A 25,611-nucleotide genomic window follows, 5' to 3' on the forward strand; every position below is an offset into this window, starting at 1 on the left:
TAAGATTTTAAGAATTTATTTTATATGAGGGGTTGTGGTCTGAGAGCAGACAAAATGTTGTCCCAGATTTTGCTGAATGTTGGAACTAATTGCTTCATTGTCTGAGGGGATTTTAAATTGATACTGAACAATGTACACTCATCAGTGAACATTCTGATTCTGAGGAGCAGAAATAAACCATCTGGTCTGCTCCGCCATTCAATGGGATATTGACTGGTGATCCGCAACTCCACTTTCCTGCCTTTTCCCCACATCTCTAGATTCCCATTACTTCAGAGGAACTCCTGCAGTGATGTCCTGGGACTGAAATGATTAATCTCTAATTTCCACAAACATCTTTCTCTTGTGCTAGGTATGACTCCAAACACTGGAAAGCAATAGTGCCAATTGAAATTTGCTTGTTTTACCAGAGCTTCTTGATGCCACACTTAGTCAAATGCAGCCTTGACCTCAGGCTGCTACTCCCACCCTGGCTCTTTTTGTGTATGTTTGGATCAGGCTGTAATGAGGTCAGGAGTCGAGTGGCCCCTCAGGAACCTAAACTGGCTGTGAGTGAGCAGGTTATTACTGAGCAAGTGCTACTTGATAACATCGTCAGGTACAGCTCCCATTACTTCAATTGCAGATAGACAGTAATTGGTTGGATTGGACTTGTCCCTCTTTGTTTCTACTCCCAATATACCTGGGCAATTCTCTCCGTTGTTTGGTTGATGACAATGTTTGTAAATAGACATTAACAGCTTAGCAAAGGATACAACAGGTTTTGGAGCACAACTCTTCAGGAATATTACTGAAATATTAGATTCCCTACAGTGCGGAAACAGGCCATTTGGCCCAACAAGTCCACACTGACCCTCCGAGTATCCCACCCTGACCCATTCCACTACATTTGCCTTTAACTAGTGGACCTAACACTATGGGTAATTTAGCATGGTCAATTCACCTTGACATGCACATCTTTGGATAGTGGGAGGGAACTGGAGCACCCGGACATAAACCTTTCATGTGCTGGACGCCTCCATCATCGAGAATGGGGATATCTGTGGAGCCTTTTCCTCCAACGAGGTGTTTAATTGACTACAACTATTGACAGCTAGATGTTGCAGGACTACAGAGCTTAGATCTGATCGATTGGTTCTAGGATTGTTTAGCACTGTCTATGTATGCTGTTTGGCATGCAAGCAGTCCTGTTTGGTATGTAGGTTGATACCTTGATATTTGGTATGTCTAGTGCTGCTCCTGGCATGCCCTCCATAAAAGCAGGGGATCACTCTGACTCGATGGTACTGGTACAGTGGGTGATATGCTGGGCCATGGAATTGCAGGTTGTGATTAAATATAATTCTGCTGCTGACGGCCCACAGTGCCTCACAGATGCCCAGGTTTGAGTTCCTAGACCTGTTCTGAATCAATCCCATTTACATACCCCGTGGAGGAGATCCTCTGTGTAAAGACAAGAATTTATCTCCACAATGACTACATGGTGACCATTCCTACCAATACTATCATGGAGAAGTGCAACTGTGGCAGGCAGAGTGCTGACGATGAGGTCATTCCCTTTTTCCATGTTTTGTTCCCTTTATTTCAATAAGGTATTTGATAAGGCTCCCCATCGTAGGCTATTGCACAAAATATGGAGGCATGGGATTGAGGGTGATTTAGCGGTTTGTTTCAGAAATTGGCTAGCTGAAAGAAGACAGAGGGTGGTGGATGATGGGGAATGTTCATCCTGGAGCTCGGTTACTAGTGATGTACCACAAGGATCTGTTTTAGGGCGACTGCTGTTTATAAGTGACCGAGATGAGGGCATAGAATGATGGGTTAGTAAATCTGCGGCTGGCACTGAGGTCAGTAGAACGCGCTGAAGGATGTTGCAGGTTACAGAGGGACATAGATAAGCTGCAGAGCTGGGCTGAGAGGTGGCAAATGGAGTTTATTGCAGAAAACTGAGGTGATTCACTTTGGAAGGAGCAACAGGAATGCAGAATACTGGACTAATGGTAAGATTTTTCCTAATGTAGATGAGCAGAGAGATCTCGGTGTCCATGTACATAAATCCCTGAAAGTTGCCACCCAGATTGATAGGGTTGTTAAGAAGGCATACAGTGTGTTAGCTTTTATTGGTAGAGGGATTGAGTTTTGGAGCCATGAAGTCAAGCTGCAGCTGTACAAAACGCTGGTGTGGCCGCGCTTGGAGTATTGATTACAGTTCTGGTCACCGCATTATAGGAAGGATGTGGAAGCTTTGGAAAGAGTTCAGAGGAGACTTACTGGGATGTTGCCTGATATGGAAGGAAGGTTTTACAAGAAAAGGTTGAGGGCCTTGAGGCTGTTTTCATTAGAGAGAAGAAGGTTGAGAGGTGACTTAATAGAGGCATATAAGATAATCAGAGGGTTAGATCGAGTGGACTGTGAGAGTCTTTTGCCTTGGATGGTGATCGCTAGCTTGAGAGAACATAGCTTTAAATTGAGGGGTGATAGATATAGGACAGATGTCAGAGGTATTTCTTTACTCAGTGGGTAGTAGGGGGGGTAGCACTGCCTGCAACTGTAGTAGACTCGCCAACTTTAAGGGCATTTAAATGGTTATTGGATAAACATATGGATGAAAATGGAAGAGTGTAAGATAGATGGGCTACAGATAGGTTCCACAGGTCACCACAACATCGAGGGCCGAAGGGCCTGTACAGCGCTGTAATGTTCTATGTTCTATCTCCTGCCACAGACCATTCAGGGTATTTAGGCCGTACAACAAGACTGCCAAACCCGAATAAATTAAAGCATTTTGCTCTTGTGTTATAATAATGACCATCTTCAATAGAAGTAATACCAGACTGTCTGTCTGTAAGTTTGTTTAACAAGGTGGAACAGTGGACACTGAGCAAGATAATTTTGAAAGGAGGAGAACAGAGACTTTCTGGAATTTTTAATGAGGCTTTTAGTCAGGAAAGAAGATGACAGAACAAAAAGGAAATTGGGCCAGAGTTGGGGTGATTTTCTAAGCCTCTAAATGCATGGAGCGATAATGGCCCAAAATGGGGAGAGGAGATTTTACTCCATCGTCTGCAGCCATGGAAGCTCCTCTGCAGACAGCAGAGTCCTCATGTTTCAGTGACTGTGATTTCAGGCTCTGTAATGTCACTCAGACTCTGATTGTAGGAATGCTAGGGCTGTGTTTTGTCTGGCTGTATCTCCTGACTTTATGGGCACCAGAATTAGGAGAAGGAGTAGGCCATTCAGCCCCTCAGGCCTGCTCTGCCTTTGAATGAAATCGTGTTTGGTTTGATTGTGGACTCCACTTTTTTATCTGCCCTCTACTAGCTTGGATTGACTTGTCAATCAAACTCTGCCTTGAATGTATTCGGTGAACAAGTCTCCATTGCTTTCTGGCCAAGAGATCTCCATAGATTGTGTCAACCCTCCAAGAGGAGGGCTGACACACTGACAGTCTGTGATGACACACCTGTGATGACACACTGACTGCCAGCTGAACTAATTCAGCCTTGTTATTACTGGATTTCAAACACGGTGAAAGTAAAATATTCAGTGGCACTCAAAATTGCCCAATTCTTCTTAACCAGACTTTATGGAAAAACAAATCTCAGACATCAAATTCATAGCTTAAAAAATAATTTATTATTGATACTGTTTTTTCAGAGCAATGCTAAAGAATAAGATAATCTAATTAATATATCTGTGATTTTAAACCCCGACTTCTTTTATCATAACCCTGGCTGTTACAGATAAAACGACCAACAGACACAGTTAAGGGATAAAATAAGTGGAAAATAAAAATCAATATGTGTCACTTTGGTAACCATTTCAACAATGGGTACCTTGTCTTTGTGGAATCCTATGTTGTATTACAGGCAAATAGGATTGTATCTTGCTTGAATTTCAAAGTCACTGGTCAATGCGAATGAAACATTGGCTTTTATAGCTAAAGGAACAGAATATAAAAGTAAGAAAGTATTGTTACAACTATACAAGGGGTTGGTGCGGCCGCACCTGGAGTATTGTGCACAGGTTTGGTCCCTTTGTTTGAGGGAAGATGTAGTGGCATTGGAGGCATTTCAGTGGAGGTTCACTAGATTGATCTCAGAGATGTGGGGTTTGTCGTATGAAGAGAGACTGAACAGTTTAGGCCGATACTCTCTGGAATTTAGAAGAATGGGAGGAGATCAAATTGAGGTATTCAAGATGATAGAAGGTGGAGATAAAATAGACATGGAGCAGAAGCTTCTTCTTGTGCAGCATTCTAGGATGAACGGTCTTAGGATAAGGTCTCGCAAATTTAAAACAGAGTTAAGGAGAAACTACCTTCCCGAAAGGATTGTGAATCTGTGGAATTCACTGTCCCAAAGTGTGCTGGGACAGTGAGTAAATTTAAGAAGTTAGACAGATTTTTAACTGGTAATGAGTTGAAGGGTTATGGGGTGAAAGCAGGAAAATGGGGATGAGGAGTGTATCATCCAGGATGAAATGGTGCAGCAGACTCGATCGGCTGAATGGCCTAATTCTGCTCCTGTTTCTTATGAACTTCTGCAAACTGCTTCTCGCAGGCTCCCTGCAATATTTGCTTATTTACTATAAACTGAGACATTTTTCCTCTCAGAACATTCAATAATTCTTTAATTGGTTCTAAAACTAGGGAGAGTAAAACTCAATTTTTTTTTCCAGACCAGAAGCTTCCAAACACTCAAATACCCAATCAAAAGCCAGCTCAATCGGTGGTTTCTGCTTCTTTTTCCACATTGTCTGTGACTGGCTGTCTCTTGATTGGCCAATGTAACATCCAGACAGCTGAAGGGCTGATGAAGGGCTTTTGCCTGAAATGTCGATTTTCCTGCTCCTCGGATGCTGCCTGACCTGCTGTGCTTTTCCAGCACCACTCTAACCTAGACTCTAATCTCCAGCATCTGTAGTACCCACTTTCGCCTACATCCAGACAGCTGCCAGTCCTTCAACACAAGATATCTTAGTGCCAAAACATCTGCAGCATTCTTAGAACAATAATTAGTCTGCAATTATCTCTCCAGGCCAGTTCCCACAAAGAAACATGAGTTCATTTGCTGTTCTGCTCCTTTCCAAAACCAGCTGCTGTTGAAAGTTCAACTTCCTACTTCAGCTCACAATTCCGTATCAAAATTGACAAAAGTAAAGAATAACAGCGATGGTCTCAACACACCATCTCCTCAACTCTGAATTAAATGTGAGAACCCTTATTTTTAAACTTTGTCTCCTCGTTATTGTCTCACTCACATCCTCTTGGCATCCACACTGTCAAAACCCCTCAGGACCTTGTATTTTATTCTCTTAAACTCTAATGATACAGAGCCCATCTCATACAATCATAGAGTTGGACAGCACAGAAACAGGCTCTTCGATCCAAATCTTCCGTTCCAACCAGACATCTTCCATAAATCTAGTCCCATTTGCCAGCATTTGGCCTTTTAAACCGTTCCTATTCATATACCTATGCATATGCCTTTCAAATGTTGTAGTTGTAACAGCCTCCACCACTTCCCCTAGCAGCTCATTCCATACACTCACCTCTCTCTGTGTGAAAATGTTGGCCCCCTAGGTCCCTTTTTAAACCTTTCCTCTCTCATCCTAAACTTATGCCCTCTAGTTCTGGACTCCCCCATACCAGGAAAAAGACCTTGGCTATTCAACCTATTCATGCCCCTCATAATTTTATAAACCTCAATAAGATCACCCCTCAGTGTCCGACGCTGCAGGGAAAACTGTCCCAGCCTGTTCAGCCTCTCCTGATGGGTCAAACTGTCCCACCCTCTCAACATCCTTGTAAATCTTTTCTGAACCCTTTCAAGCTTCACAACATCCTTCCTATCCAGGGAGTCCAGAATTGCATGCAGTATTCCAAAAGTGGCCTCACCAATGTCCTGTACAGCTGCAATATGATCTCCCAACTCCTATACTAAGTGCACTGACCAATGAAGGCAAGCATACGATGCTGCCTTCAGTATCCTAACAATTTGGGACTCCACTTTTAAAGAACCTGCACTCCAAAGTCTCTTTGTTCAGCAATACTCCCCAACACCTTACCATTAATTGTACAAGCTCCTGCCCTGATTTGCTTTTCCAAAATGCAGCACCTCAAGTTTATGTAAATTAAGATCTATCTGCCACTCTTCAGCCCATTGGCCCATCTGATCAAGGTCCTTTTGTACTCTGAGATAACCTTCCTTGCTGTCCACCATACCTCCAAATTTGGCGGCTTCTGCAAATTTACTAACTAGACCTCCTATTTTCACATCCAAGTCATTTATACAAATGATGAAAAGTAGAGGACCCAGCACCGATCCTTGTGGTCACAGGCCTCCAGTCTGAAAAACAACCTTCCACCACCACCCTCTGTCTTCTACCTTCAAGCAGTTCTGTATCCAAATGGCTAGTTCTCCCTAAATTCCATGAGATCTAACCTTGCTAACCAGTCTCCCATGGGGAACCTTGTCGAGCGCCTTACGGAAGTCCATATCAGATCACATCTATTGCCCTGCCCTCATCAATCTTTTTCATTGCTACTTCAAAAAACTCAAGTTAATGAGACATGACTTCTCACACACAAAGCCATGTTGACTATCCGTAAAAGGTCCTTGTCTTCCCAAATGCATGTAAATCCTGTCCTTCAGGATTCCTTCCTATAACTTGCCCACCAGTGACGTCAGGCTCACTGGTCTAGGGTATTCTGGCTTTTCCTTACTGCCTTTCTTGAATAGTGGCACCATGTTAGCCAACCTCCAGTCTTTTTCAGCACCTCACCTGTGACTATCTCAGCAAGAGTCCCAGCAATCACTTCCCTAGCTTACCACAGAGGTCTAGGGTACACCTGATTAGATCTCGGGGATTTATTCACCTTTATGTGTTTTAAGACATCCAGCACCACCACCTCTGTAATATAGACATTTTTCAAGATATCGCTATTTACTTCCTTAGTTCTTTATCTTCCATATCCTCCTCCACATTAAACACTGATGCAAAATACTCATTTAGTATTTGCCCCATGGCCAGTGGTGCCATACGTAGGCAGCCTCGTTGACATGTAAGGAGCCCAATTCTCTCCCTTGTTAATCTTTGGCCTTCATGCATTTGTAGAATCTCTTTGGATTCTCCTTAACTTTATTTGCCAGAGCTATCTCATGTCGAAAAGTGTGGCCTCAGGCAACTGTCATTGTGGAGTTTGCACATTCTCCTGTGTCCTCTGAGTGCTCCGGTTTCCTCCCACAGTCCAAAAATGTGCGGGTTAGGTGAATTGGCCATGCTAAATTGCCCGTAGTGGTAGGTGGAGGGGTAAATGTAGGGGGATGGGTCTGAGTGGGTTGCTTTTCGGAGGGTTGGTGTGGACTTGTTGGGCCGAAGGGCCTGTTTCCACACTGTAAGTAATCTAAAAAAAAGTAATCTAAAAAAAAGCACAGCAGGTCAGGCAGCATCCGAGGAGCAGGAGAGTTGACGTTTCAGACATGAGCCCTTCATCAGGAATGTTGCGGGATAAGTCGGTTTTATAGGCAGGTGCTGAGGAAAGAGACAAGGCTGTTGTAGCTGCTCTGCTTCAGAATGTAGAGCTTCATGGCAGAGGAGACAACGCGGGGGGTGCAGTGACAGAGAGACTCACTGAGATCCTTGTGGGGGGAGGAGGATCCTCCCTCCTTTGAAGAGGCTTCGCAGTAAAGGTTACAGCAACAGAGAAAGTGAGGACTGCAGATGCTGGAGGTCAGAGTTGAAAAGTATGGCGCTGGGAAAGCAAAGTGGTCAGGCAGCATTTGAGGAGCAGGAGAGTCAACATTTCGAACATAAGCCCTTCATCAGGAATATGATAAGATCTTCCTGATGAAGGGCTTATGCCCAAAATGTCGACTCTCCTGCTCCTCAGATGCTGCCTGACCTGATGTGCTTTCCCAGCGCCACACTTTTCAACTCTGACCTCCAGCATCTGCAGTCCTCACTTTCCCTCAAAGCAAAGCATATTGGATTTGGTGCTTGGCAACAAGCCAGGCCAGGTGTCAGATCTCTCAGTGGGAGAGCATTTCGGTGACAGTGACCACAACTGCCTCACCTTTACCATAGCCATGGAGAGGATAGGAACTGACAGTGTGGGAAGGTATTTAATTGGGGAAGGGGAAATTATACTGCTTTAGACAGAAGCTGTGGATTATAAGCTGGAAACAATTGTTCTGCCGGAAATGCGCAACAGGAATATGGAGGCTATTTAAGGAGCACTTGTTGCAAGTGTTGGATAACTTTGACCCACTGAGACAGGCAATGAATGGTCAGGTTAAGGAGCCTTGGATGACAAGAGAAGAGGGTAGCAAGAAACACAAAAATGGACTGAGGAGAGTTAGGAGGGGCATGCAAAAGCCTTGGTGGGAAGGATTAGGGAAAACTGAAAGGCGTTCTATACTTACATGATGAATGATCAGAGAGCGGGTAGGGCCAATCAGGGAACTTGTGCCTGGAATCTGAAGAAGTAGGGGAGGCCCTAAGTGAGTTTTTTGCTTCAGTATTCACTAGAGAGAAGGACCTTGTTAATAGTGAAACACCATGGACCAGGTTAATAGGCTTGAACAGTCATTTATTGTATCTGTTGCTCCCGATGCGGTCTCCTCTACATTGGGGAGACTGGACGACTCCTTGCAGAGCGCTTTAGGAAACATCTCTGGGACACCCACACCAATCAACCCCACCGCCCTGTGGCCCAACATTTCAACTCCCCTCCCACTCTGCTGAGGACATGGAGGTCCTGGGTCTCCTCCACTGCCACTCCCTCACCACCAGACGCCTGGAGGAAGAACGCCTCACCTTCCGCCTTGGAACACTTCAACCCCAGGGCATCAATGTGGACTTCACCAGTTTCCTCATTTCCCCTCCCCCCACCTTACCCCAGTTCCAACCTTCCAGCTCAGCACTGTCCTCATGACCTGTCCTACCTGCCAACCTATCCGCTCCACCCTCCCGTCTGACCTATCACCTCCATCCCCACCCCCATTCACCTATTGTACTCTTTGCTACCTTCTCTTCCCCTCTCTCCCCCCTCCCCCCCCATTTATCTCTCCACCCTGGAAGCTTCCTGCCTCTATCCCTGACGAAGGGCGTTTGCCTGAAACGTTGATTTTCCTGCCGCCTGACCTGCTGTGCTTTTCCAACGCCACTCTGATCTAAACCCACATTCCCAATGATGGACTAGTTGGCCTGTAATGTTTTATGCTTTCTGTTTCCATTCATCTGCCCATCCAGCTCAGTACATCTGGCAGTATCTGTGGACAGAGAAACAGGTAATGCTTCAAGTTTGTTATCACTCTCTGTTAACTCTCTGTTTCTCTTTCCACATGTGCTGTTTTTCCAATTTCCATCATTGTGTTTTTTTTCTTAAGTTCAGTGAGTTCACTATTTGCACGGACGCTTTATTTTTGAAGTGTTTAAGATGGAACCAGCAGGTGCAGTGTGGACTGTCAGTAGAATCTCTTTGAGTTGTGTTTCTGTGCAGATTCTTACTACCAGTGGGTGGCACGGTGGCACAGTGTTTAGCATTACTGCCTCACAGCGCCAGAGACCTGGGTTCAATTCCTGCCTCAGGCAACTGACTGTGTGGAGTTTGCACATTCTCCCCGTGTCTGCGTGGATTTCCTCCGGGTGCTCAGGTTTCCTCCCACAGTCCAAAGATGTGCAGGTTAGGTGAATTGACTATGCTAAATTGCCCGTAGTGTTAGGTGTAGTGGAATGGGTCTGGGTGGGTCGCGCTTCGATGGGTCGGTGTGGACTTGTTGGGCCGAAGAGTTTATTTCCACACTGTATGTAATCTTAAAAAAAAACAGCTTGAGGTGGTCCTACCCTTTACCTCACCCCCTTGTAGCATCCATGCCTCAACAGCCTAATAATAAGCCATGACAGGGTCCAAGGAAACAGCTTATCTAAACTCCTGCTGAGAGTTATGACAAAATCCCCTGACCCCACCAAGTGAGGAAATGGTTAGTCACCAACGATTGGACAGTGGGAGCAGAATTGTTGGAAAATGCCAGTATGCCAAGTGCGCTTGAAGTCCTCCTCCTTTGAATAAGCCTTAATTATTTTTGTTTAAATTTGAGCTGTACATTGAAGCAGTCATGGTACAAGCCTGTGGTCTCTGTGGGAGCTCTGTCATTTGGATTGACCAGGCTGGCATTCCATTTTATTGTAGGAACACATGATGTTGGAGGGTCAGTGCTGAGGAGGGAGAAATTGCAACATTGGAGGGTTAGTGCTGGGGGAAGGGTGGAATTGTACTGTTGGAGAGTCAGTGCTAGAGGGGGACACTGCACTGTTGGAGGGTCAGTGCTGGAGGGGTGCACTGCAGCATTGGAGAGTCAGTCCTAGGGGAGGGTTGGAATTGCAACATTGGAGGGTCAGTCCTAGGGGAGGGTTGGAATTGCACCGTTGGAGGGTCAGTCCTAGGGGAGGGTTGGAATTGTACCGTTGGAGGGTCAGTGCTGGAGGAGGGTGGAATTGCACCGTTGGAGGGTCAGTGCTGGAGGGGGACACTGCACTATTGGAGAAGCAGTGCTGGGGATGGAAGGGTCAGTGCCATGGGGGTTCATATGAAAATTGTCTGATTTGCCTACAATGTATCAGTGACAACACATCATCAAGCAGTTGACGGGCTGTGAAGCTGGTTGGGACATTCTGTGCTGATGAATAGAATACCAAGGTGTTTTATTTTTAAAAATTAACCCAAGCTTGTATCTTGATAGGAATTGGAGTTCAAACTATTTCTTTTTGGTCATTTGTCTGTCTTGACATTTCTGTACTGATGGTTAGTCTGAATGCAAGGGAAATGACCTTGGGGACAGTTTTAAGCTGAGAGGAGGCAGCAGCAGCTTAACTTTCTGTGGATCTTATCCAGCTGTGACAGGGAGTTAGGGATCAATAAGTTGAAGTCTCTTTTGAAAAGCTTCATTATTCAGTAATTGCTCATGCTTTTACACACAGAAGGAAATTAGTCTGTGGGGTGCAGCAAAGGAGGAACAAGCAGCTCCGTTAAGGCCCATTAGCAATGTAACCTTACAGAATTAATGGCCAAAACAAGAGGCAATACGTCAGCCGAAACATACTGGAATTCCAAACAAGCTTTTCCTTAAAAGGATTGTCTGAGTATTTTGTCTACACAAAGGGAAGGATCAGTCAAAAATGGCACTGTAACACTGTCTTAAATAAAAACTGTCAAATAAGGGAGACTTTGAGAAACAAGCACCTTGGGGGGGTGGTGGGAGGGAATGGGGCAGGGGTGGTGGGAGGGAATGGGGCGGGGGTGGTGGGAATGTACAGCATGGAAACAGACCCTTCGGTCCAATTCATCCACACTGACCGGATATCCTACACTAATCTAGTCCCATTTGCCAGCATCTGGCCCATGTCCCTTCCTATTCATATACCCATTTATATGACTTGTAAATATTGTAATTGTACCAGCTTTCTCCACTTTCTTTGGCAGCTCATTCCATACATGCACTACTCTCTGCATGGAAAAAGTTGCCCTTTAGCTCCCTTTTAATTCTTTCCCCTCTCATCTTAAACCTGTGCCCCCTACTTTTGGACTCCCTTACCCTGGGGAAAAGACCTTGACTATTCACCCTATCCATGCTCCTCATGATCTTATACACTTCTATAAGGTCACCCTTTAGACTCCATTCCAAGAAAAATAGCCTCAGCCTTTTCCTGGATGTGGTTTTTGTAAGTGGACTGTAACCTCCGCTCCCACCCTCTGGCAGTCCAGAGAGCCTCCTGCTGCTTTTAGCAAGCTTTTTTCTGAGGGCAGTGACAAGTTTGCACGTGGCATATGGGACTCTTAATGTCTGCAACTCATCGACTGTCAGGAGCCAAGAGTGAGAGGTTGGAGCACTGCAAAAGTAATCATCATGTTGTCAGCAAAGCCTAAGGCAGCCACAGGCAGAGCTCCACATTGGTGCAGTTACTGCGGGAGAACAATGTGGTTATTTTCTCCAGCCCTATCATATCACCATTTCAACTCTCCCTCTCCTGCTGCATGATTTGGAGATGCTAGTGTTGGACTGGGATGTACAAAGTTAAAAATCATACATCAGGTTATAGTCCAACAGGTTAATTTGGAAGGGCTAGCTTTCAGAGCGCCGCTCCTTCATCCACCTGACAACCACCTGATGAAGGAGCGATGCTCCAAAAGCTAGTGCTTCCAATTAAACCTGTTAGACTATAACCTGGTGTTGTGTGATTTTTAACTTTCTCCTGCTGCATTCCTCTTAGCAACACAGTTCTAATATTAGCTCTAAATTATCTCATTTTGCTGTGGGAGAATATTTACCGTTTGTTGAGGGAAAGAAAACCTAAGTTTGTTTAAGAAATCTCCTGCCATGGTTTAATTCTGCCACAAGGCTGCAAGAGAGAGAGTGTACTGTTACATTGGCAGATTACATGGTCAGACCTAACCCTATACAGTAAATGACAGCTTTCCCTGCATTTTTCTGATGACCTGCTTTCCACAGCAAACCCCCCCCCCCCCCAGCTCTAATACCCTCCCACACTTTGACACCCACTTTCTGGAGAGGGGCAATTGGCTGAGCAGGACAGTTTGAGCTTAATTTATTGTTGTCACTTGTACCAAGATACAGTGAAAGGTGTTGTTTCGCATGATATACAGGCAGATAATACCATACAAAGTGCGTCAGGATAGCAGAACAGAGGAAGTGCAGAACACGAGAGATCAGAATTGACAGAATGAGAGATCTGTTCAAAAGTGGGGAAGTAGCTGTTCTTGAAACTGTTTGTATGTGTAATCAAACTTGTATATCTTCTTCCCGATGAAAGAGAATATAACTGGGGTGGGAAGGGTTTTTGATTGCGTTGGTTGCTTTGCTGAAGCAGCGGGAAGTACAGATGGTGTCAATAGATGGAAGGCTGGTTCGCATGATGGACTGGGCTGCATTCACACCTCTCTGTAGTTTCTTATGGTCTTGAGAATAGCTGTCAACATAGCAAACTGTGATGTACCCCCCCTTGGAATTCCTGCTCCCTGGGTGGGAGCTGAGTAGCCCAAATATTTCTAAGCAGCCTCTAGATCTGACCAAACACCAAGAGGGATCAGTTTGTGCTCCTGTCTGAGCTTGTGCAAGTCCCATTTGAATGTTTGCAATTAATCGTCAGACGCTGAATCAGTCAATAACTTGTGTCAGCATTCGACCCAGTCAGAAAAATACATTCCGGTGAGAAAGAGAGACTGGAGGAGAAGGACTCTCATTTGTGGTTAAACCCCAAAAGATATATTTTTTTTTAAATCATGCAATTCCACAAAAATTAGTGGTAGGTCACAAGGTTGGACAGAATATAAATAAAAATGTGAAGGCTGATTAATAAGTAAATTACAATGACAGAAAGCTAGCTAGAAATAAAAACAATTTCTAATTTTGTTTCTATTTGTTAGTGAGATAGGGGCATTCATGGGCCACACTTGGATTTACTGTCTATCTGTAACTACTCTGGTGAAAGTATTGATTAGATTAGCTACAGTGTGGAAACAGGCCCTTCGGCCCAACCAGTCCACACCGACCCTCCGAAGAGTAACCCACCCAGACCCATTTCCCTCTGACTAATGCACCTAACACTATGGGCAATTTAGAATCGCCAATTCACCTGACCTGCACATCTTTTGGACTGTGGGAAGAAACCTGGAGCACCCAGAGGAAACCCACGCACAAACTGGGAGAACGTGCAAACTCCACACAGACAGTCGCCTGAGGCTGGAATCGAACCTAGGTCTCTGGCACTGTGAGCCACCGTGCTGCCCACGGGCTGCCCTGAACTGCTACAGCTGTCCTTGGGGTGAAGGGATACCCAAAGTATTGTTACAGAAAGGCTCTGGATGTTTAAAAAGGAAACAAATAAATAAAATAAGTTGATCCTCTAGGGAGTAAACCTGAAGAATTCAAAATAAGGATATGGCAGATGAATTGAACAAATATTTTGTCTGTCATCACAGAGGATACAACATCCCAAATATAGCAGTTGATCGTAAAGTGAAAAGGAGGGGGAGATTGAAAACAATGGGTCACCAGGTAAAGTGTATTGAGAAAAATAAGTTGAACAGAAGGCTGACAAGTCCCCAAATCTGATGGTCTTCATCTTAAAAGAAATGGCTGCTAAGTTAGTAAATGTTTTGATCTTAATTTTCAAAGTTCTCTCCATCTTCAAAGACTCAATTAGATTAGCAAATAATGAATGTAACTCCACTATTGAAGAAAGGGAGGCCCATTAGCCTAATGCCTGCTATAGGGAAAATGCTAGGAATATCTTATTAACAGGATATAGAAGACAACTTAGAAATTCTTAATATGTCAACTTTGTTCTTTGAAAGGGAAATCTTATTTGGTCAATGTAAGAGTTCTTTGCATGTTAGTTCCTCAATGTGGATAAAGGGCAACCTGTAGAAGTGGCATATTTGGGTGTTAAAGAACATAGGACAATACAGCACAAGAACAGGCCCTTCGGCCGTCCAAGCTTACACCAACACATTTTTCCCTACCATACTAAACTGTCTTCATTTACAGGCCCCACATCCCTCTAATCCCTTCATTTTTATGTATTTTTCCAGGTTCTTTTTGAATGCTGCTATTATGTTTGCTTCTACCACCTTCTCTGGCAATGTGTTCCAGGCACTCACCACCTTTTGTGTGAAAAACATGCCTCACACGTCTCTTTGAAGCTTCCCCTCTCGCACGTGGAACCTGTGTTCCCTAGTAATTGACTCCTGATACGTTCACTGTCCATGCCATTCACAATCTTATAAACTTCTACCAGGTCACCCCTCAACCTCTTGCGATCCAGTGAAAATAAATCCAGTCTATCCAACCTTCCTTCATAGCTAAAACCCCCCATACCAGACAACATCCTGGTAAACCTTTTCTGTACCCTTGTAGAAGCATCCACATCCTTCTGGTCATGTGGTGACCAGAACTGTAAAGCAATATTCCAATGGCCTAACTAAAGTTCTATAAAAGTGCAGCATAACTTGCCAATCCTTATGCTCATGTCCCTTCCAATGAAGGCAAGCATTCCATAAGTCTTTTTTACTCCCTTGTATACCTGTGCTCCCTTGTCTGTTGACCTGCACACCCAGATCCCTCTGCATATCAATACTCCTAAGGGTTCTGCCATTCACTGTATAAATTCCACCTGTACTTGACCTTCCAAAATGTATCACCTCACATTTGTCCAGATTTAACTCCACCTACCATTTTTCTGCCTATGCCTCCAACTGACCTATATCCTGCTGTATCCGTTGACAATCCTCATCACAGTCAATATCATAGAATCATACAGCACAGAAACAGACTCTTTGGTTCACTTAGTCCATGCCAACTATGATCCCAAACTAAACATGTCCCACCTGCCTGCACTTGGTTCATAACCCTCTGAACCTTTATTATTCATGAACTTATCCAAATGTCTTTTAAACATTGTGACTGTACCTGTATCACCACTTCCTCTGGAAGTTCAATCAACACATGAATCACTCTGTGTTAAAAAAAACTTACCTTCATGTCCTTTTTAAAATATGCCCCCATAGGGAAAAGATACCAGCGTTCATTGAATCTATAGCCCTCATGTTTTTCAAAACCTGTAAGAAGTCACCTGACAACCTCTTACAGTCAAGTAAATAAAGTCCCAGGCTATTAAACCTGTCCCTATAACTCAAACCTTCCATTCCCAGCAATTTTCTTGTAAATGTCTTCTGAGCCCTCTCCAATGTGACAATATCCTTTCTATAACAGGTTGACCAGAACTGGACACAGTACTGCACAAGAGGCCTGACCAACGATGCCACATATTATTAAATAAAATAGGAGCCCATGGTATCTGAAGTAACGCAGCACAGTGGCACAGTGGTTAGCACTGCTGCCTCACAGCGCCAGAGACCCGGGTTCAATTCCCACTTCAGGCGACTCTCTGTGTGGAGTTTGCACATTCTCCCCGTGTCTGCGTGGGTTTGCTCCGGTTTCCTCCCACAGTCCAAAAATGTGCAGGGTAGGTGCATTGGCCATGCTAAATCGCCCATTGTGTTAGGTTAAGGGGTAAATGTAGGCAATGTGTCTGGATGGGTTGCGCTTTGGCGGGTCGGTGTCAACTTGTTGGGCTGAAGGGCCTGTTTCCACACTTTAAGTAATCTAATCTAACATTATAAGCATGGATTGAGGATTGGTTAGATAGGGAAAAGCAGTGTTTGAAATCGATCATTTACACATTGGTAACCAGTTGAGTACCACTGGGTCTGTGCTGGAACCTCCACAATTTACAGTCAATGTTAATGATTTTGGTGAAGAGACCAGATGTCTGGATGCTAATTTGCTGATGACACCAAGATAGGTAGGAAAGTAAATTGTGAAAAGACACAAAGAGTCTACAAAAGGATAGACCGAGCTTGTGAATGGGCAGATTTGACAGAAGTAGTACAATGTGAATTTACCAATTTGGCAGGAGGAATACAAAAACAGCATATTTTTTAAAAGGAGAGAATTTACAACTGAGCGGTACAGGGGCATCTGGGTGACCTGGTCCATGAAACTCAAATTATTCTATATATAAAGTAAATGTTTTGGAAAGTGAATGGAATGCTGTTGTCTATTGCAAGGGGAATGGAATATAAAAGTATGAATGTTTTGGGACAGTTGTGCAGGACATTGGTGTGACAATATCTAGAGTACTGTGTACAGTCTGAATCTCCTTATTTAAGAAAGGCTATAATTGTGTTTAGAAGCAGTAGAGAGAAGGTTCCCCTGGCTAGTTCCTGTGGAGTTACCTTGTGAGGAAAGGTTGAATAAGTCGAGCCTAAATCCATTGGAGTTTAGAAGAATGAGAGTTGTTCTTCTTGAGACATGAGACCCTGAGGGGACTTGAGCACTTGGGATGCTGAAATTATGCTTTTCCTTATGGGAGAGATTAGAATTGAGGGACACGGTCTAAAAATGTCCCATTTAAGAAGGACATCAGAATTTCTTTCCCAGTTTTATTAGTCTCTGGAGGGTCTTTTCTCCCCCCCTTTGCTCTGTGTAAAAGCGTTCCCAGCAGACTTGTTAGCTATCTCCTATGATTCAGTCTGTATCTTTCCTGTTGCCAGCCCTGTCAAATGCCTCTCCACTGTAGCTGAAACTTGCTGTTTTTTTATTTACAAAGGAGGAAGAAGGGGGTTTTATGTATATTGTGCCTGTCAAGATCACCAAGCAAAACTGTTTTAGGGCCAAATAAATAGTTTTTGAAGTCTAGTCACTCTTGTAATGAAAGAAACGTGGCCAGTTTAGGCACAGGAAGCTCCCACAAATTACAATGTCATACCAACTAGACAAAATGCTTCTCCCGAGACTGAGGGATAGATATTGCCAGGGCACCAGCGTCATAACGCCCGTTCTTCAGAATGCTATCAGGAGACCTTTTTATAGCCCCCTGTATCTTTGGTAGTGCATTACTGGGAGCATCAAAAGGGATTGTCATACTCAAATCCTGAAGCGAGACCATAACCCAGAACCTTGCAACTGCTGCAAACTAAACTGTAACATTTCAAAGAATGCAATCAAATTTGATTGCAATTTACACAATTTCAAGTTTTAAAATGTCTCTGCCTGAGGCTAAAATGGTGAATAAGAATCCTTCAACTGGATGTTAGTGCAGCAGCCTGGCGTGGACCATAAGACACAGGAACAGAAATGGACATTCAGCCCATCCCTCACTGAGATCATGTCTCTGATAATCCTTAATTGCACCTTCCTGCTGTTTTCCCCAGCCCTTGATTCCCTTACTGATTAAAACTATCACCCTAGGCCATGATTATATTTACTTTGGTGGCTAGGTGGATTGGCCATGGGAATTGCAGGGTTACAGGGATAGGGTAGGGGTGTAGGATGATCTTCGGAGGATAGGTGTGGACTCAATGGGCTGAATGGCCTGCTTCCACTCTATAAGATTCTATAATCCTACTGACCCAGCCTCGACAGCCCTCTGCTGTAAAGAATGACTGCCGTTAGACAGCTAACTGTCACTGAGAATTGTGAGGATAGGGCAGGACAACTGATTAGCACTTAATCTGGTGGAGTTTCTCATTATTTAGGCAAGGGATGGGGGGGAGGATCATTTGCCCTTAAAGATGTTTGCCCTGGCACTTAAATATGGAGCTGAGATTTTCATTTAGGAGCAGCTTTAGTGCCATTCTGTCCTTTGAGCCTGATCCATCACTCGTTAAAATTGTGGCTGATCTTCCTGTCTGCCCCTTATAAATCAAAAATCTAACTCACTCAGCATTAAATAAATTCAGTGACTCTATCTATACTGTCCTCCAGGGAAAAGGATTCCACAGACAATCGACTCTCTGGGAAGAAAAGGTTTTACCTAAAACAGTGTGCCCTTGTTTTTAGTCCCCATGAGAGGAAATATCTTCCTGGTGTCCATCCAATCCAGAGACATCAGGATCTTAGATGTTTCAATTATATCATCTCTCATTCTTCTAAACTCCAGTGGATATAGAACCTATGTATCCAATCCATCAATGCTTTCTTGTCCACTCTTAGCTTTCCTAATTTCCTTTTCCTCCCTTCACTGTTTCTACTCCTCCCGGAGTATCAGCCATATTGAGCTCTCAATATCTGCCATAAGCTTTTCTTAGACCTAAACTTTGTATCCTTTTGGCATCCAGGGCTCTCTGGTCTTGATCCTTCCCTCTAATCTTTACAGGAACTATTTACTCTGTGTACTCATTCTTTATCATTAAATGCTCCCCCCTACTCTGATACTGCTCCCAGTCCGCTTTGGCCAAATCATACCTTAATAAAATTAGCCTTTCCCCAGTTGAGAACGTTTATTCCTAGCCCATCCTTATCCTGTTCTATAACTATCCTGAATCTAACTGAGCTATGGTCACTATCTCCAAAATACTCCCCTACTGATACACCTTCCACCTGCTCAGGATCGTTTAGAATATTCGGGCCAGCACTGCCTGTCTGTTATATAGGTGAAAAACACTCTCTGCATGTAATTTTTGGAATTTTGTTTTAACCCTAATTTGCATACTAAAACTATCATAGTTAATACTTAACAAAATTATCCCTAAACAAAAAAACCAAAAGAACTGCAGATTTGGGAAATCAGAAACAAAAATAGAAATTGCTGGGAAAACTCAGCAGATGCTCCCCCCAGCTTCTATTGAGCGAAAACAGAGTCAATGTTTCAAGACTAGTGACCCTTCTTCAGAACTGATTGTAGCTCAGAAAAGGTTGGTGTACAGTACATGCTGAAATTGGGATTGGAGAAGGGGAGGTAGAAGTAAATGATAGGTGGAGAAGAAGCCGTGCGAGAGAGAAAAAACACTTAGACAGATGAGGGAATGGGTAAAGGTCAGCCTGGAAGAATCAATAGCTGCTAATTACAATCATTAGTAGTTGACAATGGGATGTTTGTCGTAGCAACCCATGTGATGACAAGGTTTGGCGTGTGATCCCTTAATTTCTCTGCACCCTCCCTCCACCCTACCCCAATCACCCATTCAAACCCATTTCCCTCTGAACTGACGGCACTCCATGCCCTCAGATCCAAGTGTCATTTTGTAATCAAGCCTGCCGACCAAGCTATTGTGTCCATAACGGTCACTAATTCCATATCATCTGGTGATCTCTCCCCACCCACTGCCGCCACCTTCAAGTTCATATTCCCGCATCCCTGGATAGCTTGCCTGCAGTCCCAGCAATGGCCACTTCTTGAGTGTGGCGCTGCTGGGACTACAGAACTGCAAGCCAATTGTTTAAGCTGACAGTTTTCTAGACTGGGACTTCTTCCCAGATGGGCCCAAGGGAACTCTCTGAAATAATCCAGGCTGTTGTCTGTGCATTCTCAGAGCAAGGCAGTGCATTCTCAGTCAGTGGGCTCGCGATTGTCTTCTCTTTGGTACTGGGGGAGCAAGGCCTATTTCTCCGGGTAAAATCCAGCCTAGAGTGTCCGACATTCCTATGGAACCGATGGCTGTGAATGTCAAGTTGCTTTGTTTCACACATACAGTTGATTAGTAGCTGGTCAGAAACAACCCCTGAGGATCAGGCTCTCCATAAACAAGTCAATTTGTTCAGCTTTGTACCGCACTGACCCTGTAATCATTCACTTAGTGACTTCATCGAAAGAATCAAAGAGCAGCAAATGTCAAACAGGAGTGTAATTATTTGGAGGAGTTTAACATTTTTAGAAAGGGCTTTTTGTCCTGTTGGTCTGAAATGGCTTAAATATGATTAAAGCTGCAGTGTGTGTGTGTGGCTGACTAGAAGTACATGTGATGCACTTGGTTAGTCCTGCTCTCTGCTGAGTTTGCTGTTATAAGACAGGGAGAGCAGAGAGACAGAATTAAAATTTTGTGTTTCCATTGTGCCTATCATAAGTTCAACATGTCCCAAAGCAGCTCACAGCTGAACTACAGTGTGGTCTGTGACATAGGAAACACTGCATCCAATTTACATACAGCAATTTCTCTATCAAACAGCAGTCGAATAATGATCAGATAATAGGCTTTTGTGATGAATATTGAGAAGGACTGCAGAGATATGTCCTTTGCTCTTCTTTGGATGTTTTTGCACACAGCTGAGGTACGGCGAAGACCTTAGATTAGCATCCCATCTGATAATTCAGCATTGTCATGACTCCAATGTGAAGAATGTTCTGGAAATCAAACCCCACTATTCCACCAGTCATTACAAGTATGAAATATGACCGATGTAATCTCTACCATGGCTAATACCTTAATGCAAACACTTCTAAGAGAAGTGATACTCAACAGGTTTCATCAGTGAACAGGAAAACTTCAATAGAGACGCTTTTCCTGGGTCTGAGTGACCCTGTAGTCCTCCTTGTTCAACACAGCGTACCAGGGATTCACTGGAAGCTGCAAGCAGAGGGAAATGATTTACAGCTGGATCTATGCCCTGTTGGATTGCAGATACTTGGTGCAAATCCAGTTCACAGTGTAAACAGGTTTGAGAGAAAACTGATTGACTGCACTTCAATTAGGCTCATGTTTGATATCCAGAGAGTTTGAGCTTCTCTTCTACAGGCCTCATTTATTCTTTAAATTTAGGGCAACTGCTGTGTGATAATTTTTATTACAATTATTCATGTAGACAGTAACACTGTCCCACTGCAGTGCTGCAGACAGGGTTCTGATCTGTTTTGGATTGTATAATGGCTTTAATGGTGTGTGATTTTTCAGCACTTGCAGCAGTGGCCAATGGGATTGTGAGCAGCACGTTTGTCTCATCAACCAGGAAATGATTGACATCATTAATCAAGGAAATTATGGGTAAGTGTCATCCTTCAGCAAAGTCTCACATAGACCTGACTGCAAGGACACAATCTCATCCACACATCAGTGTACTATAACTCTTTGAAATATGCTTGTGTCTGCTGGATCCATGTTACTCATGTGTTTGTGTGTGCGTGTGTATGTGTGCTGGAGCAGTGTTACTGAAGTCCATGTGAGTTCTGCTTTACAGTGCCACTCATAGATACATTAGCTCCAATATGGCAAGGAGGGAAGGTGTATGTATAACACACCACCTGCCATATTGTTACAGGGAAATTAATCTGCACACAGAATCTTGGGAGGCTGCTGTGCAAATTGGGCTGTCCAAAATTTAGCTGGCACCAGACTCGTTCCAGTCAGGGAAAGCAGGTCTCGCTGTGTGTGGCCTAACCGATTGGTCCGTAATGGGACAGCTGCAGACCTCCTCCAACAAAGCAAGTGTTCCTTCTGCTCCACACTTAATGCGAAGCAATTCCTCTAATCCAGTGCTGATTAAAACTTGTCCCAGCCAAGCACTGACCAGACTCAACCTGATACCGTTGCTCCCAGAGACAACTCCTTTCCATTCGCAGAGCCACATATAGGTTGCTCAGTATTAGAGTCTTCACTAGTGAGCTGTACCTGATGACACCCAGTGGGTGAATCTGTTTTGTTGCTCTGAGAGTGAGTTGTTCAGGCTACTCATTCTGACACTAGGAGTAGTCCATATTCTGTGTTTGAGCATGCCAGCCCCGGTGTAATAACACATACAATATTACTAAATGATCATCTTAATAATATTACAAGTCTCTGATCATTTTAAAACCCAAACCCGGTGTCATCTAATGATGACTCATTGATTTAATGTATTTGTTCTTTCAGGGGAAATTTTAATGTTTGATGGCAGTTTAAAATGGACAATATTGAACCAGTTAGATAGGAAGCAAGTATATCATGGGCAATAAACAGCTGGTCTGATACTGCCCACTTTAGGGGAGTATTTGTTTCCCATCACAGTGTTTCTCTGTGCTCACATGGGGCAGTCAGCATTGTTAAATATTCATGACATAGGTGGTTGCAGGGTGTGGGTGACAAACTTGGTTTAATTCTCATCCACAGTTTTTTCAGGCACTGAGCATGGTTAAACCTGGCTTTCTCATGTGTCGGTCTTACCTTCTATCTTTCTGTGACCAGATGGAGGGCTTCAAACTACAGCCAGTTCTGGGGATTGACTCTGGATGAAGGAATCCGATACCGATTGGGTACCAGGCGACCTTCAAGCACAGTGATGAACATGAATGAACTTAATGTAAGGCCATGTCTTGTGGTAGATGGAGCAATGGCACATAAACATGGCAGCACATGTAGGGGTTGAACTCCATTGTAGCAAAGGAGGTTGAAGGGAAATGTGATAGAGGTGGATGAGATTTTATCAGTTTGGATAAAGGAAACCAGGATAACTGCCTCCATTAACTGATGGTGCAAGGACTATAAGACACAGAAAAATACTAGGGGTATCAGACAGAACCTTTTTTTACACAACAAATGGTATTACTGTAGAACGTGACTGCCTTTGAGTGTAGTGAATGTGGAGATAATCAGTGACTTCAAAATGAAATTGGTTAGGAAACTGAAGGAAAGAAACCAGCATGACTTTGGGATGAAGCATGGAAATTGGTTTGCTATATGTAGATTTGATGGGCTGAATGGCATCCTGCTGCTGTACAATAACACTTTGTAACCCTACAATGTAGGTTAATGCTTCAGTGATTTTTGATCTGATTTCCAGTATAATCCCCATGCCATTTCCTGGGGTTCCCACAATCTTTGTTAAACCAGTCCATCGCTGTCATTGACAACTTGGAATATTGAGATGTCTCTTTTTGCAGCACAAGTGCTCTATCTGCTTGTCACTGATCCAAGACAGGATCAGTCCCTACTTAGCCTGCTCAAGGTTCTCCCTTGACTGTTCAATCATCCACTGGTAATAGATCATCCACAGGGTCCTATTCCATTGCCTACCATCATCATCTATTTTTCCCAGATGATCATGTTTATAGTCTTGGCATTGCCAGGTGTTGGTCTGCCTAGCTTTCTTTTATTCTCACTTTGGCATTTTGCCAACTGTCCAAATTAACTTTACCCAAGGTCTATTGGGTTAAAAATCTGAGTTTATTCTCCAAATCAAGGGTATTGACTGTGAATGGTCCTGCTTCGTAAACTGAGGTTCGTAAATCATTCAACATATGTCTTTTACTACACCCCACTGGCCTCACCCGTGTCAATCCCTGCTTTCCACCTTTATGGCTGATGGCTGAAATACAAGTAATTTCTGAAGTTGGAAAGGACACCACTCTGGCAGCTGGGTTCTGGATAAACCTAATACCACTGCTACTGTGTCATGGTGTATGTGGTCATACAGGGTTTGGTCTATGCATTTGTAAAATCATCCCATTTTGTATCCTGGGGAATCCTCTGACAAACACATATGGGCATATTTCTGGCTAGTTCTAAATCACAGAATCACTACAGTGTGGAAGCAGGCCATTCAGCCCATCAAGTCCTTTATTAGTCAGAGTATTGAGGATAGAAGTTGGGAGGTCATGTTGCGGCTGTATAAGACATTGATTAGGCCACTTCGATTATTGCGTGCAATTCTGGTTTCCTTCCTATCGGAAAGATGTTGTGAAACTTGAAAGGGTTCAGAAATGATTTACAAGGATGTTGCCAGGGCTGGAGGGTTTGAGCTACAGGGAGAGGTTGAATAGGCTGGGGCTGTTTTCCCTGGAGCATTGGAGGTTGAGGTTTATAAACCTTATAGAGGTTTATAAAATTATGAGGGGCATGGATAAGATAAATAGACAAAGTCTTTTCCCTTGGGTGGGGAAGTCCAGAACTAGAGGGCATAGGTTTAGGGTGAGAGGGGAAAGATATAAAAGAGACCTAAGGGGCAACTTTTTCACACAGAGGGTGGTACGTGTATGGAATGAGCTGCCAGAGGAAGTGGTGGAGGCTGGTCAATTGCAACATTTAAAAGGTATTTGGATGGGTATATGAATAGGAAGGGGTTGGAGGGATATGGACCAGGTGCTGGCAGATGGGGCTCGATTGGGTTGGCATGGACAGGTTGGACTGAAGGGTCTGTTTCCATGCTGTACATCTCTATGACTTAAGTCACCAAACTCTCCAGAAAGAGAGAGAAAAAACACACACACTCTCACACACACACACGAAGGGATCAGAACCAACCCTGCAAAGAGCATTCAACCCAGACACACCCTATCTGCATAACCCTACACTTCCTACAGCCAATCCACCTGGACATTATGGGCAATTTCCCATGGCCAGTCCGCCTGACCTGCACATCGTTCGACTATGGGAGGAAACCGGAGCACCCGGAGGAAACCCATGCAGACACGGGGAGAATGTGCAAAGTCCGCACAGACAGTTGCCTGAAGTGGAATAAAACTCTGGTCCCTGGCCCTGTGAGGCAGCAGTGCTAACTACAGAGCCACTGTGCCCAGTTTTATCCCATTTTTAATTTCGTACAGAATGTAATTTCCCCTCCATGACTTCCCAGGGCAGTCATTGCCAATTTCTAGCCCTCTCTCTGGGCCAGTAGCCAAATATCCCAGTTTAGTACATACATTTGTGGAAAATTCCCAGCAGTCACCTGTGTTGTCTGTTCTTAGATAGCAATAATCTGAACTCCCATTTGTCCTCCTATACAGACCCTGCTGGTTGTTACACCCAAATATCACGGATTTGTTGAGATGGCGCTCAAAATGCCATCCTCACAATCATCTGACTCCAGCAGGAGAAAACCACATCAGGCTGGGATTCATGATCCCTTTTAATTTACCTCTGTCTCTGTGATAGTCTGTCACTCTCTGTCTCTGTCTCTGTCTCTCTCACTCTTTGTGTCTCTTTCTTTCTCTCTCTCTGTGTTGTGTCTGTCTCTCTCTCTCTGTGTACATCACTCTGTGTCTTTTTCTCTCTCTCCCTCTGTGTGTCTACATCTGTGTGTGTCTCTCTCTCCCTGTTTGTCTCTCTCTCTCTCTGTGTTTGTGCATGCGTGTATGTGTGTGTCTCTCTCCGTGTCTCTCTGTCTGTCTGTGTGTCTCTTTGTCGCTTTCTCTGTCTGTCTCGCTCTCTCTGTCTCTGTGTCTCTCTGTCTCTGTCTCTCTCTCTCTCTCTGTCACTTTTGCTTACACTCTCCACAGATGCTGCCTGGGTTGCTGAGTATTTTGGGCTGTTTCTATTTCAGATTTCCAGCAAAAACAAGA

General features: G+C 44.0%; 1 protein-coding gene across 2 annotated transcripts in view; it reads left to right on the forward strand.

Annotated features, from left to right (window-relative positions):
* Positions 1-25,611, forward strand: part of tinagl1 (tubulointerstitial nephritis antigen-like 1) — a 103,819-nt gene that overhangs the window by 34,853 nt on the left and 43,355 nt on the right. For both annotated transcript variants that reach the window (XM_043717968.1, XM_043717967.1), the window contains exons 4-5: positions 21,254-21,343; positions 22,520-22,634. In XM_043717968.1, coding sequence (XP_043573903.1) covers positions 21,254-21,343; positions 22,520-22,634 — 205 coding nt within the window. The remainder of the gene's footprint in view (positions 1-21,253; positions 21,344-22,519; positions 22,635-25,611) is intronic.

The sequence above is a fragment of the Chiloscyllium plagiosum genome, chromosome 27 (assembly GCF_004010195.1).
Source record: "Chiloscyllium plagiosum isolate BGI_BamShark_2017 chromosome 27, ASM401019v2, whole genome shotgun sequence".
NCBI lineage: Eukaryota > Metazoa > Chordata > Chondrichthyes > Orectolobiformes > Hemiscylliidae > Chiloscyllium > Chiloscyllium plagiosum.